The sequence below is a fragment of the Manduca sexta genome, chromosome 1 (genome assembly GCF_014839805.1).
Source record: "Manduca sexta isolate Smith_Timp_Sample1 chromosome 1, JHU_Msex_v1.0, whole genome shotgun sequence".
NCBI classification, from domain to species: Eukaryota; Metazoa; Arthropoda; class Insecta; order Lepidoptera; family Sphingidae; genus Manduca; species Manduca sexta.
The window spans coordinates 2,594,095-2,609,900 of record NC_051115.1 but is presented as its reverse complement, the minus strand read 5'-3'; the positions used below and the strand labels follow the sequence as shown (position 1 = coordinate 2,609,900).

Sequence of the window (15,806 nt, the reverse complement as noted above, 5' to 3'; positions counted from 1 at the left end):
TCATTTTTTATTTACCTATTTACAACGTAGTTATACAACGTTCCGAGGCTCCGAGGTTGAGATGCTGACTATTGTAATTGTCAATTCATAGAATAATCCCACATACTGTCCTGCAATTTGTACCATTGTAATGTGTAACAAAAAGCAATTAAAATGTAGCGTTTACATCGGCAACATGTTCTATTTTCATCATCATCATCTCAGCCACAGGAAGTCCACTGCTGAACATAGGCCTCGCCCAACGATCTCCACGTCGACCTGTTGGAAGCGGCCTGCATCCAGCGACTTCCTGCCACCTTAGCCAGGTCGTCCGTCCATCTGTCCTATTTTAATTCGCCCGAATAAAAGTTTTACTACTTAGACGTAGACCTGTCATAACAAGCTTGTTATCGCAGCTTTACTTCGTCCTTAGATAAAAAACGTTTATGAATAAGGGGGATAAGGTTTAGTTCACGCGATTGTAAACATTGAAAACTAGTTTTAAGGTTTTATAGCTTTTTATATTTTAATTTTCTCCCGACGTTTTGAAGACTGCACTGCTGATCACGAGGCGGAGCTGGTGGTCGTCCGAAAATTCAGTTACAAAGCATCGAAATTTTACAATTAAACAATTAAAAAAATCAGACCGCGGTCCAATCTATGCAAAATGAGCATTCTTTATATCTGGCAGCCAAAAGCCCGCGTAAAAATTAGAAAACCAGTTTTTTTTTTTTTTTCTCTCTCTCTGGCAAGGCGCGGTTTGCGCATCTGCCAATGTCAACGTTTTTGGATAGACAGTTTATAAAGTAAGTTGCACTTTGTAAAATAAAGTTAGGGAAACAACAGGAAATAAAATGAAGACCGGGGAATTACGGGATAGGATCAGAGGAATATATTTAAAATAAATAAAAAATAGGAAAAACTGTTACACTTTGATATTATTTATACTTATATATACAGATAAAATACGATATATGTCTATATTATAATTACAGAGTAAAGTACATATATTTGTAGGAAAAGGAACACCAAGTGAGGACAGGCTGGAATAAAGGGAAGAATGATCATGGTTAGGACAAGAAAATATAAGGTGATTTAGATCCCCAACATCACACCCACAACTACATGCCGAAGATTCCACAATTCCAAGCCTCGCAAGACGGGCTGGGGTACATACGTGCCCCAGACGCATCCGTATTAAAACAGATGTAGCCGTCTTGCCAAGCTTCAAACCGCAGAACCACGGCCGCAGTGGTATCGTAGGCTGGATTAGATAATAAAATTTGCCCTTTGACATACCGCTAGATGTCCAAAGTTCACTCCAGGATTCCCGAAGATGAACTCTAGGCAAAGCGGCCAAGTCATGGCTATAATTTTTATACGGAAATAAATCTCCACAGTCCACCGCTTGATTGGCCAGTTCGTCAGCCTTTTCATTTCCTTTAACGCCACAATGACTCGGTACCCAAGCAAAGGTCACGGAATATTTTTTCAGGTAACAGTGATGAAGTTTTGTCCTAATTTGCATGATGAGAGGAGTGAAAAAATTATGTTTAAATGGGAACCTGGCCAATGCTTGTAAAGCACTCTTAGAATCGGTAAAGATGACTGTGTTTGCTAATTTCATCATTAAAATGTATTCTATTGCTTTTAATAGTCCAAAGCATTCTCCAGTGAACACTGAAGATTCGGGGGGAAGTTTAATTTTTTGGACGATTTTGTATTGAACATGATATACCCCTACACCAACACAGCCAGGAGTTGTATGTTTTGATGCATCTGTATAAATTTGATGCCAACAGGGCCAGTTCTTATCTATTAAATAGTTCAAATAGCTGTTCGCATAGTTTACATGTTCCTGTATACCCAAATTAAAGCATATATTCGGTGAAAGTAGTAAGGAATCAAAGTTGGTGGAATAAATAGGTAGGTATTGTGAATTGTGTGTAGGAGCTTCTATTGCTTGAAATTTTTGGAGACTTTTAACTAGACAAGGCCAGGACTTATGAACCCAGTATTTTGACAATCTAACCTGTTCATTAAGGCGGCACAGTTTAGATAGAAGAGGAGGATTGGAAAATTGCAGAGTACGTAATAAAAATTTGTCGGAGAGATATTGCCGTCTAAGCCTTAATGGGGATTCAACGCATTCAAGCTGTAAGGCATTAATAGGGCTTGATTTCATAGCGCCACATATGATTCTCAAAGCCCTTGATTGTATGGCATCTAGTTTCTTAAATCCAACGATGTTACCAGGTTCTAAGACAAAGGTTCCATAGTCCAAGACGCTTCTTATGACTGCATTGTATATGAGCTTTAGGGATAATGGGTGCGCACCCCACCAAACTCCTGAGAGACACCTGAGCATATTTATATGTCTCTCGCATTTAGCGCTTACATAGTCACAGTGAGGTACTCCTGTAAGTTTGGAATCTAGTATTATTCCCAAAAACTTCACTTGGCTTTTAACCGGTATAAATTCGCCGTCATATTGTATGTTAATCAGGGGAGGTATTCTATGTCTAGTAAATAATACGGCTGTACTTTTTGGAACAGACAGTTGTAAACCATTTAAATTTAACCAACCTTTTAATAAATTTAGTGAAGAAGAAATATTAAAACAAGCAGTGTCTATTGACTGGTCAGAAGTATACAAAAGTAGATCATCCGCGTATTGAAGCATAGAAACGGAATCATTAATTGACGATCCTAAGTCGTAAGTATATATATTGAACAACAGAGGACTAAGAACCGAACCTTGTGGAAGGCCTTGCCATAGTCGCCTTGACATTTTAGGAGAATTTGGAATATCTAATGAAACTTTTCTATCAGAGAGAATATTCATTATAAAATTAGTAAGCATTTCTGGTACTCCTACTGTTTTTAGCTTATTTTTAAGAGCAATCAAACAAACATTGTCATATGCTGCAGCAACGTCTAAAAAAACACCAACTACTGATTCCTTGTTAGAGAAGGCCAAACGAATATCTGTAACAAATATACTTATACTATCCATAGTACTTCTACCTTTTCTAAATCCGAACTGACTATCAGGTAGTAAGCCTCTGCTTTCAATATACCACTCTAGTCGGTTTTTAACTAAATGTTCAGCAATTTTTGCTAACACAGATGATAACGCTATAGGACGATAGGAGGAAACATAAGATGGATTTTTATTGGGTTTTAGTATTGGCAACACTAACTGATGTTTCCATGACAATGGCATTTTCCCTGTAGTAATAATTAAATTAATAAGAGCTAAATAATAGGAAAGAGCACCGTCTCCTAGATTAGCAAGGAATGAATATGTTATGCCATCATTTCCAGGAGCAGTATCTTTGACATTTGTTAAAATACCTTTAAGTTCAGGGAGAGTAAAAAGTGAGTTGAGTTCAGACCTGTCGGAAGAGATGGCTGAATATCTTTCAAGCAAATCTTTTTGTGGTACGGATGCAGGAGCTACAGTATCTAGGAACTGATCAGCTAAATTAAGGGGAATGCTTGAATAATTTTTGTTTTCAAACGCAAGCCTAAATCTTTTAATATTTCGCCATACTATTGTAGAATGTGTATATGGGGAAACAGAAGAACAGAAATTCTGCCATCCGACAAATTTCTTTTTTTTAAATAACTTCTTAGTATCAGAAATAACATTAGATAAAATTTGAAAATTTTCTTTAGACATGTCATCAGCATAGATCTTTTCTGCTGCCTTTCTCTTATTAACGGCATCTGTACACTCTTTGTCCCACCAAGGAGGAGAGGGTATCTTATTTTTCGGTGTATTTTTTACAGGGAACACTTTATCAGCTGCTTCATTTAATAATGTGCATAAGGCATCTGCACATTCACACGGATCATTTATTGAAACATTTGGAAGAGAGGATATACTGTTTTCAACAATTGATTTAAAATTACCCCAATCTCCATCATTCAACCTATATTTAATTCTTGGACCTTGTTGAGGGATTTTTAAATATTTCTGAGGAAACTTAATTAAAATTGGGAAGTGATCACTTCCAAAGGTGGAATCCATAGTATTCCAGGACAAAGTGGAAGCTAAATTTGGAGTGCAAATGGATAAATCAATAGCGCTTAAGATTCCATCAGGACCAGTGCGATGTGTTGGACTACCAGTATTCAGGATGCAAAGATTATGAGTATCTAAAAGTTCCAAAACAGCTTCTCCATTGGAGTTAGAGATGGAACTGCCCCATGATCTATGATGTGAATTGAAGTCCCCTAGCAATATAAATGGCCGAGGTAAAGAAGAAAGCATATTATTAATTTCAATGAAAACGAGAGAAGAAGGATGAGGAATGTAGATGGAAACAAAACATATATTGTTAATAATGACGGCTATAATTGAATAATTATCACTGTGTGGAGGAAGACTTAAAGGAGTGTATGTCTGGGATTTTTTCTATAAGTATGGCTACACCACCATACCCATCTGCTCTGTCTTCTCTAAGACATATATAATTGGGTATTCGAAACATAGAATGTGGTTTAAGCCATGTCTCAGTAAGAGCTATCACAAAGGGATCATATTTATTAACGATGTAAGCTAAGTCACTTTTTTTGCTGATTACACTGCGGCAATTCCATTGGACCAATTGATCCATTATTATGTGTGTTAATGAGAGAGTTTAATAATTCAGGGGCAACGTTGGACGGTTCATTTATATATTGAGATAAATAATTTATAAGTGCTAGAACAATCTCAGATAAGGATTGTTCTTGTTGCTGGTGTGGATGCTGCAAAGCACAACCATTGCCAGATTGGGATGGCATATTGTAATCCTTAATTAGTTCCTTATGAGCATGTTGATTATAACCACTTATAGCGGTAGGTGGTGGGCGTGGCTTTAAAAAGATTGTTTTTTTGTGTGATGTAGATTTATTGGTTGGCTGTTTAAAGTTTAAAGGTTCATTACTAAGAGGTTTATTAATCAATACATCAGCAAAAGATCTGTTAACTGATGGAAAATTTTTTGCAGCTTCGGTATAAGAAATACAATTCTCAGCCATGTACAGCTTAATATCTTTTTGTCTGTTAAATTCTGGGCAACATTTATTAATAGCAAAATGATTACCAGAACATAAGCAACATGAGCCGCAATCCTCTTTCACATTGCAAGAATCTCCTGTGTGTCCTTGACCACATTTAAAACATCGAGGTTTTGATCTACATTGTACTTTCGTGTGACCAAAGCGACAGCATGCAAAGCATTGGACAGTTGGGTAAACATATAACTCAACAGGAAGAGCATTGTAGCACATAAATATACGTTTAGGTAACACTTGTCCATCAAACGTCATTACAATTGTTTGGGATGGTTTCCATGTTGGAGAACCTTCCACTAAAACTTTATAGTTTAACCGTCTCATTTTTATAATTTTACCACATCCTATAGGCACTGTAACATTATCTAAAACTTCTTCTGGTGACCATTCTATAGGGACTCCCCGCACCAGTCCCATTCGTGTAATATTAAATGTGGGAATAAAGGCTTTAAGATTTTGTGAGGATAGACTGTTGTGTTCAATGAAATTGTTTGCATCAATGAATTTTGAAAATGACATAGAAATTTTGTTTCTGCCAATTCTTTTGATACTGCCATTTATAATATTTTTAAAAATCATGTTTTTTTAGGAATTTGCCAAAAGCTAAAGGGTGGAGTGTGGAGCCGTCATTGGGGGATGATTGTATTCTGTGTACATGTATAACATATGGAGCACTATCAGTACTTTCGTATAATTTTCTACCGATAGAAGTAGGGGTATGCTGGGGATTTAATGTGTCATTGCTGTGATCGAATTTAGTCTGTGTATCGGGGTTATTAGAATTAATTCGAGTTTCAGGTAGTTCCATTACGTCAGAATTATTGCAATGACAACTTATCGATTTGTTGTCTTCCGAACCATGTGTCCTTCTACGCTTATTACATCGTTTACAAATTTTGTTCAAACGACTTCTTTTAAGTGGGCGTTGAGAAAGTGAACTGTCCGTGTCCATTCCTGATTCAGATTCATTACAAGTAGTATTAATTGTTACATTATAGCCCACCGGAGGGACTGTCCCCCCAGGATCGGGGGCTCAGCCATCATCCAGCAAGTAAGATAAAAGGACTTACCAGATGGCCAGCAGTGACAAAGAAATTAACAAATAAAGAATAAATTATAATACTTAAACTTAAAATATATCTAAAAATAGTTTATACACCACTGATCACTTTGAATAAGTTATTAAAATTATATTTTAAAATAAGAAATCAAAAAAGCGCGCCTTACAAGTCGAACGTTTCCCGCCCTTTTTTTCTAGAAAACCAGTTTTACTTCGATGTCAAACAAACATTCGAAATTCAAATCCTAATTAACTAAATGTACAAAATATGCAATTCAAAAGCTCTGACATTCTAAATTCGAATTATCTCAACTTTACTTATTCCGGTTTCGACAAATATCTAACATTCGAATTTCAAATTCACCCTAATAACATTACTCTATACATCACAACTCAATTACCCAACGTTCGAAATTCAAATACATTACACATTACTCAACGTTCGAAATTCAAACACTTTAATGTCACATCACATTCCAAATTCAAACAGCTCAAGCCTGTGCAGGCGGTTGCCACGTGACCGCCGTCATTTTCCTGTTGATCTCCTGCAGTATGAGCTTGCAGCGCGCCAGTTGCGCGGGCCGGAGCAGCGGCGTAGGGTCGCGCGCGGGGGCGCTGCTGGCGGCGGGGGGCGAGCGCTGCGCGCGGCGGAGTGCGCGCCGGCGACGGGCGCGGGCTGTCGCTGCGGAACAGATTATGTAACTAATGTAAGCCATCCACGCTACGGTCTACGGGAGAGGTCATCTGTGCAGGTATGCCTGCACAGTTGAAAGAATTGATTTTCGATCCTGCGCCGGTCGCCTGCACAGGCTTAAAGATCTGCACAGGTCTATTCCCACACTAATCGCGGTCTATCGGCGTAGGCATACCTACACCGGTGGACCTTCTCGATGGACCGTAGCATGTATGGCAGCCATAATGGCTGTTTCCGATAAACGATTATAGTACAGGTTCCCCGGGTACACTTTTCATCGTTTATTACTATCAAGCTGATTTTTCGTGTGTTCCTTTTGACTAGACGCCCAAATTGTTTCCTTACAGTAATGTTGGTAGATGGTAGCTTAATACGGTAGCAAGTATAAAATATGTTTATTTGACGAATTTAAAAAATTATATTACAAACCGAAATATCCTTTGTTAATTATCGAGATAATTATCTGAATAACGTGAAAAAATATTTGTCCTATAAAATATAAGGTTTAGTTAGGGAGTCCCCTCTCTCCAACATGCATCATAAACAAGGTCATGAAAAATAATTACTAACCAGCTGATTTTATTTTTATTGGTTAGCTAACATTTGCATAGGTTACGACTCACATTGTCCTACAAATTAATTCATGAATCACGCACAAGAGCTTTGCTAAGTGATGGCCTACGGGGAGGGAGCGAGACGAGTTGATATGGAGAATGGGACTGAAGGCGTGCCACTGTTTCACCATAATAATATCAGCCCTGTATTATATACTCGCCCACTGCTGAGCACGGGCCTCCTCTACTACTGAGAGGGATTAGACCTTAGTCCACCATGCTGGCCTAGTGCGGATTGGTAGACTTCACACCCCTTCGAAATTCTTATAGAGTACTTCTCGGATGTGCAGGTTTCCTCACGATGTTTTCCTTCACCGTTAAAGCGAACGATAAATTCGCAAAGAATACACACATGATTTTAGAAGTCAGAGGTGTGTGCCCTTGGGATTTGAACCTGCGGACATTCGTCTTCGCAGTCCGTTCCACACCCAACTAGGCTATCGCCGCTGTTTCACCATACTTGGTATAAATGTAAATCAAAACTTACCACTCTCCTTTTCTTTGCCTTTATAATCTTCGTCTAATGACCTCGACAGTGATCTCTTCTTGGGAGACTGAAAAAACACAAAGGAAATTCTTGTATTTTTATTGCTTTGAACGACGAGACGAGCTTGCCGTTCGCGTGGTGGTAAGCGATACAATCCATAAACAGTAGAAACACCTTGAATTACAAAGTATTGTTTGGTATTCCACTGCGCTCGAGAGACAGCAATAATTCAGTCTCTTATCCCCTCGGCTCATTGTAATTGAAGATGAAAGAGTTGCTCCCACTTTTACAACCCTTAAACCATGAGAACGAATCATGCAAAATTAATTGAACTTAAACATAAGAATATACCAAATGCTCAACTCATAGCTTTCTTGCAGTCATTTTTGGTTAGTTAACAAACTAATTAACCTTAGGAATGATGAGACGTCACAAAAAATAATTGTAATCTGATAGGAAATTTTAAGAATTTTCAGTTTTAAGGCTGATTTTTGTTGGAGATTGTAACCTTCGTCGTGACTTATTATTTTTTATATGTTCTATTTTTAGAACTAATTGTATTTTGTTTGCCATAGTTACTTCTCTTTAGTCCGAAATAAACACTCATGTCAATAACATCTTTTTACTAACTTTATTTAATTACTAAGAACATATACCATATTTACAACACGTTATCACCACGAACGCTTAGTTCTTTTTTTTTTTCACGTTATTTGGTAAAATAAAGTTGAATATATTTTTGTGTGACTAGGAAATAGTAATAGTCTGAAAATGTCACATGAATCTGGAGATGTTTCGAGTGTGAAAAATTCCCCTGCGTCGATCACATCTTTTCCATTTCCTTGTTTGAGGATAAAAGATGGATATCCAACTTGGAAGTTCAAGATGCGAAATTACCTTATCCATGAGGATTTATGGGAAACAATTAGTGGATACCGAGATGGAGACACAACCCATGCCTCTACAAAGGTACGCAAAGACGCAAAGGCATTAGCAAAGATATGCTTATCAGTAGAAGGTGCAGCGATAACCCATATAAGATGTGCGAAAACTGCATCTGAGGCATGGACTTGTTTGCAAAAAGCCTTTGAAGATAAGGGAATAGGACGAAGATTATTTTTGGAGCGTAGACTGTACAGGTTGAGTCTATCAGAGTTCAAAAATATTGAACTATATATTAACGCAGTTATGTCAACCGCACAGGATCTTGCGGATATTGATGTAGTCATAGAGGACAAGTCTATTGCTGCAATACTTTTGGGAGGTCTAACTCCAAGGTATGAACCTCTCATTATGGCTTTAGAAAATTGCAATGTAGACGTGACTACAGAGTTGGTGAAAACAAAACTGCTTAATGAAATGTCCAAAGATGTGGCTACATCATTAGACTCTGTCTTTCATGCGAAGAAGAAGCCTAAGTCAATGAAGAAGAATATAGTTTGTTATGAGTGCAAGACACCTGGACATAAGAGACCAGACTGTCCACAGAGAAACAAGAAGGAGAAAGGCAATGCGGTAAATACCAATGATACGATATTTACAAGTCTTAATACTTCTGGAAACCCAAGAAAGGACATAATTTATGTAGATTCAGGTTGTACTAGACACATGACTTCTAGACGGGACTGGTTTCAGAATATCTCGATACAGAATCAAGGTACTGTTACTGTCGCAAATGGAGAACAGATTAAGTGCTGCGGAATTGGAAATATTTCAATAAACACGCCCGAGAACGTGGTCAACAATATTAGTGATGTTGCTTATATACCAGATTTGAAAGCTAGTTTGTTATCTGTATATAAAACTGTTGAAAAGGGTTTTATTTGTGTTTTTGATAAAATGGATGTAACTTTTATAAATCTGATACTTTTAATTTTACAGGTGAATCTGTTGCTCATGCCTCGCCCTGTGGTGGACTGTACGTTTTAGATGGTACTGTAAATGTTTCCGAGAATGTGGCGGATAATTTTTTGACACAAGATGTGCACTCTGGCTGTCAGGATAGTTATCAAATTTGGCATAAGAGGTTAGGACATTTGTGTCGTATAGGCATGAACCAACTGAAAAATCACAAGGTAGGTATAAAGTATACAGGAGTAGATAAAACTAGTTGTATCGCTTGCGTGGAAGGTAAACAAGCAAGAAAACCTTTCAAAAGGTTAGCGTTTAATAGGGCTACTTCCCCTTTGGAACTGATCCATATGGATTTGATGGGACCGGTGTCTACAACTTCTTTTCAAGGAAATAGATATATGTTGACAATAGTAGACGATTATACGCGAAAAGTGTTTGCTTATTTTATTTCTTCTAAAACAGAAGTCAAAGATATATTTTGTGTGTTTCAATGTTTTGTTGAAAATCAGTTAGATAAAACAATTAAAGCAATTAGGACTGATGGAGGTAAGGAGTTCGTGAATAAAGAGTTTGTTGATTATCTTGCTTCAAAAGGTATTGAACATCAAACAACGACGCCTTATAGTCCTCAGCAAGTTGGAGTAGCGGAACGCACCCATCGTTCCGTTACAGAAAAGGCAAGAACGTTGCTAGCTGAAAGTTCACTACCGAAAGCATTCTGGGAAGATGCATTCCAAGTTGCCATTTACCTTAAGAATAGGTCTCCTCATCGAGCCTTAGGTGGACAAATTCCTTATGACAAATGGTATGGACGAAAAGGTGATCTTAGCCATCTAAAAGTATTTGGTTGTAGAGCTCTAGTCCATATACCTTCGTGTCACAGGAAGAAAATTAGATGTCAAGGCACAGGAAGCAATTTTCGTCGGTTATTCTGAAAATCCAGGCACTTATATTTTTAGGGACCCTGCTAACCCACGAAAAGTTATTATATCCAGAGATGCAACCTTTTTTGAAAATTGCTTTACAGCGCTAAAGCAGAAGCAATCTGTCGCACAGTCAGAATCTATATTGTTATTTGATGAGCAAAAGAGATTGAGTCTGAGTTTGATCATGACTGTCAATTCTATGACTGTGATGAGAATATCAGCCCGGCGGCTGAAGCAACTTTACCAGTAAATCTAGAAAGTGCAAAAGAGTCAGTGACTCTGGAAGAGCGAGAGTCTCTCAGTGGCTTAAGGATGCCTAGTGTGGAAAAAGAGACAGCGAATTTGGAACAGGAATCGCACCCTGAGCGCAGATACCCTTCCAGAGACAGAAAACCAAAAAAATTTTATAAAGCTTACAATACGTCAATGGTAGATTCTAATGAACCTACGACATATTACGAAGCTACTCATGCCGATGATGCTGATAAGTGGCACCATAATATGGCTGGTGAGTATAGTTCTTTAATGAAACTCCATACATGGAATTTAGTACATAAGCCTAAAAAAAAAGGTTATGCCATGTAAATGGATTTACAAAATTAAACTACCAAACTCTATGGTAAAGAACTTATGATATTGGGAATTTTGTTGATGACATAATAGTCTTCTTTAAATCTAATTTGACATTTGACACTGTCAAGAATTTGAATTTTTGAGAAGATTTGTCGAGATATTTTTCATTAAAAGATCTCTGAATTATATTCTTTCTATATTAGAAAAGTTTAATATGAAGGAGTGTAAGACCGTGGATACTCCATTAGTTTAAAATAATATGGCAAGAAGAACGGATGGTCAAGTCATAAGAATGAAGAACCATTTAAAGGGTTTTTGTGACGCAGACTGGGCAAACTGTCCAATCGACAGAAGGTCATACACCGGTTATGTTTACAAGTTAAGTGGAGGTCCAGTATCATGGGAATCCAAGAAGCAACCTACTGTTGCGTTAAGTTCGGCCGAGTCAGAATATATGGCATTAGCGTCTGCCACGAAGGAAGCGTGTTACTTACGTCGGTTTATATACGAGATAACAGGTATACTTTGTTCAGTTAACTTAGCTTCTGACAGCCAAAGTGCCATTAATCTTGTTCGAAATCCTGTACACCACAGCAGGACGAAGCATATAGATACTAGGTTTCACTTTATTAGGGAAAAGGTATCTAATAATATTGTTAAGTTAGAATATATATAAAGTAACGATATGCCTGCTGATGTACTAACGAAGGCCCTCGGACCTCTAGCACACAAACGATGTGTAGTTAACTTAGGTTTAGAAACTTAATTATTTTATTTGTTTTGTTTTCTGTCACAACTGCGATTAAGGGCGGCTGTTGGAGATTGTAACCTTCGTCGTGACTTATTATTTTTTATATGTTCTATTTTTAGAACTAATTGTATTTTGTTTGCCATAGTTACTTCTCTTTAGTCCGAAATAAACACTCATGTCATTAACATCTTTTTACTAACTTTATTTAATTACTAAGAACATATACCATATTTACAACAATTTTAGCCAAAATAGCGACCACGAAGGACTACGTTTTTTTAATTGAATATGTAAGTTGAGAGTCTGGAGAAGTTTTGACCTACCTTAAAACCACGAAATCACCTGTTTAGATTTTTAATTTAAAATAGAAAATTTAAGTCATAATTCATAGAACGTAAGTTTCTCAATTTACACAAACATTTTCATAATTTTCATTAAAGATACGAATCTGATTGTAGCCAAAATGTACAACTAATGAAAATTTAGTTGCAATAAAAAAATCACGAATAAGTCTTCTACTTTTTTAAAAAGAAACATTTAATCGTTCAAATCGAAAATTCTCAAAAATTCAGAAAAATATTCATACTTCGAAAACTATGAAAAATCGCGGAACATACATGGGGGTGATTCGGATACCCCAAGGGGTGCTCTATCTCTAGACCACCGCTTGACACTATTTTCTGGGACACCCTGTATATCGATGGATGTGGTGTACTCACTCTTCGTTTAATTTGCTTCTGATAGTGCTGAGCGTCGTAGAACTGAGGTTGTGATCGTCTGACGCGGCCTGTGCGGCGCCTAATATCCTCAGCTGCAGGGAGCGTGTCGGCCGCACGACGCGCCGCGAAGAAAGTGTGCCCGCATTTACACGACTTAGATGCTACTGCTACCTGCAATCAAAATATTGATGTGACTGCCTTGGTGTAGATTTTTTTTTGCTTTGAATGATGAAACGAGCTTTCACCATCCTAAGACTAGTGATGTTAAGTCTTATGTCCATTAGTTACACTGGCTACATTGTTCAAACCAGAACACAAGTGACTACACACTGCTTGACAGAAATAGACGGTACAGTCATACCTACCCAGGCGGACTCTCACATATGAGAGACCTACCACCAGTAATATTGACCCCACAACACCTGATGGTAGGGTAGGGTCCAATAGAAGGTCGAACTATGATGATTACCCCTCAGTCGACACAATTATGCCTGTTGGAACTGAATATACACAGGCTGATCACAGAAGGCGACACTTACGTGGGCCACTATGGTGGGTTTTAACACCTTGTGTATGGACGCTATCCGGTCGGATTTAAAATATATCCTACCACCAGCAAAAAATATGTTATGATTTTTTTATTAAAATCAAAACTTGAATTGCTTACTCAAAAGTTTGCTTGTTGCCTAGATATGATTCTTAAGTATCTTTATGTAATAATTTATGTGATGCTAATATTTATTTAAGATGCATGTATTTTGAGATATAATTTATTTATAAAATTAGACATTGTCTTCTATCATTATAGGTGATTTAAAGATTGATTATACATATTATCATAAATTTCAATATGTCAACATGCAGTATTCAAATGTAATTGTGAACTGATGTAACAAATAACTATTGTGACAAATGTAATAAACTACTCTATAACATTTGTACACCAACTGAGTTTTGTAACATTTAACATTTGTCTGTTTTCATACAAATTAATTTATTATTATTGAAATACTAAACTGAACTTCAGAGAAAATTAAAACTACTCTAAAAACTTGAATAAATATATAAATCAAATTGCTTAGAATATGGAACCTATTTGGTCTATGAGAGTATATCGATGCTTGAATGGCAATCATATCTAAGTGACAATCAGTAAATTTTTAAGTAGAGTGCTTTAAAGTCTTCATTTTAATATGAATATTCATGACAATTCAAATTTTTATTTCATAAAGAATATAGTCAAATGTTATTAAAATTGTCCTAGACCTACAAAACCTAGACCAAATGATGTAGCAAAATATGGCGATTCAAAATATTTATATAATTCATTTTCAGCCTATTTGTCGCTTAAATATGATTGCCTTGCAAGCAGCAATATACATCCCTTTACAAGCATTTTAATTAAAGTATGTCTTTGATAGTCATATAGAAAAGAAAAGACTTATTCAAAAAAAAATATATTTAATAACAATATTATAAAAGAATGGACAATTGATGACAAAAAATAAAGCACGGAGTTTCTTTCTGCCTTTCTTCTTCGGGTAGTCATCGCTTAGGTAGTTAGTGAAAGGCTGGTAGGTTAGCTAGGTTAGGGCTTTAATTGTCCTCACCGGTGAGGATCGCGACGCTTTTCTCCCCTTATTGCTTATTTAAAAATACATATATACATCATTTTATTTTTTCTTCCCTGCCAGCCCGAGCTGGCTTCTTTGTTTACTAAGTATATTTTTCATTTATTTTATTTTCAATATAAATTATCTTTGTTTATATAAGCTAATTTAATTAAGTAATAATTCAATATTCTCATGTACCTTGACTTATCATAAGTGCAACTATGTTTGCCTACGTGATGAATAAAGCATTTTTATTTTTTTATTTTATAAAGGAGTAATAAAGTCCTGTTTTCACCTGTATGGTTATCAAACCTACCCTTTGATTAGAAAACGTATAATTGCAAAAAGATGGCTTCATCCCTGTAGACAGAATACAGGCCCCTTACTTAAAAAACATTTTTTTTAAAGAATTATAGTATTTATTATTGAAATCCTCTAATTGCAAAAAAAACAGCATCAACTTGTAGACACAATAGCACCCCTAATTAAAAAAAAAACAAATTTGTCAAAGAATTATAGTTTATATTACAATCTATTGGTTGTTTGGTGTATGCTGGTATTAATACATATTAATAGATCATAAGGGGTTTTGCTGAGGTCATAATATTATAATCAATAAATAAATATATTTTTTTTTACAAAATATGGTTAAATGGATATTCATAATTAGTAGAAAAAAGATGAATCAATTTTTTCTTTAATAATTTTTCCGACTGCAGAATGTTCTAATGAAGGATTTTATAATATACTTTTACGCGGCCAAAGCCGCGTTCAAAAACTAGTATGATAAGCTAATCGGACGTGGAAATGAAACATGAGAGGTATACAATAATTCTTTGAAACTGTATTGCTCAAATAAGTACCTTGAATCTCACACATAAAATCAGCTATGTAAAAACAAATAAATATCTATGAAATACTGGCTGTTCATACATTAAAAAAAATAACACATAATTAAAAAAAGAACAATACCTGTAGTTCACATTTCGGACAACTCTTCGCGATCATCTTATTCTTGCCCATGTTGATTATTTATATTTATTACTTAACATTTATAGTAAACACCATTATACACAATTATGTACAATAAAATATTTAATTTATTTAGATTTTAGATCTAATTTATCAATTACTTTTGTTTCTTTTTTATCTACTAATTACCTGTCAAAATAATAGTGATGTGAGATAGTGACAATTGTATCCGTAGTATATATCCGCATGTCGGTTTTTAGCATACAAACTAAAAATGAATAACAAACATAATTTTATATTTATTTTACTAGTCGTTCATGTTCATTACTGTTACAATATACAATTTAAAATATTCTAGATATGAATTAAAAATAAAATGACGTAAATAAAATATGCCTTCATACCTTGATTGCTAATAACATCTAGAATTGTGGATACTGAACTAACATTTGAAATAGAATTATCTTATAAAAATGTTGGCGGATTTTTTATGCATG

The 15,806-nt window shown here is 35.9% G+C and overlaps 1 protein-coding gene across 1 annotated transcript; it reads right to left on the bottom strand.

Moving 5' to 3' along the window:
• Nucleotides 1-6,403: 6,403 nt before the first annotated feature.
• Nucleotides 6,404-15,499, bottom strand: LOC115447700 (UPF0547 protein C16orf87 homolog). Its single transcript, XM_030174895.2, has 4 exons — nt 15,310-15,499; nt 12,725-12,895; nt 7,902-7,968; nt 6,404-6,788 (listed from the first exon to the last, which is right to left on the bottom strand). The coding sequence occupies exons 1-4, from the start codon at nt 15,358-15,360 to the stop codon at nt 6,598-6,600; spliced, it is 480 nt and encodes a 159-aa protein (XP_030030755.1). The 5' UTR covers nt 15,361-15,499; the 3' UTR covers nt 6,404-6,597.
• Between the last annotated feature and the right edge of the window lie 307 nt (nt 15,500-15,806).

Bases quoted from the DNA above. Each gene is read 5' to 3' on its own strand.
- LOC115447700 (XM_030174895.2), bottom strand. From the start codon at position 15,360: ATGGGCAAGAATAAGATGATCGCGAAGAGTTGTCCGAAATGTGAACTA. The intron at 7,969-12,724 runs GTGAGTACACCA...GTGTTTTTTCAG, and splicing joins AGAAGCAAATTAAACGAAGA to TCTCCCAAGAAGAGATCACT. The intron at 6,789-7,901 runs GTAAGTTTTGAT...TCTGTTCCGCAG, and splicing joins AGGCAAAGAAAAGGAGAGTG to CGACAGCCCGCGCCCGTCGC.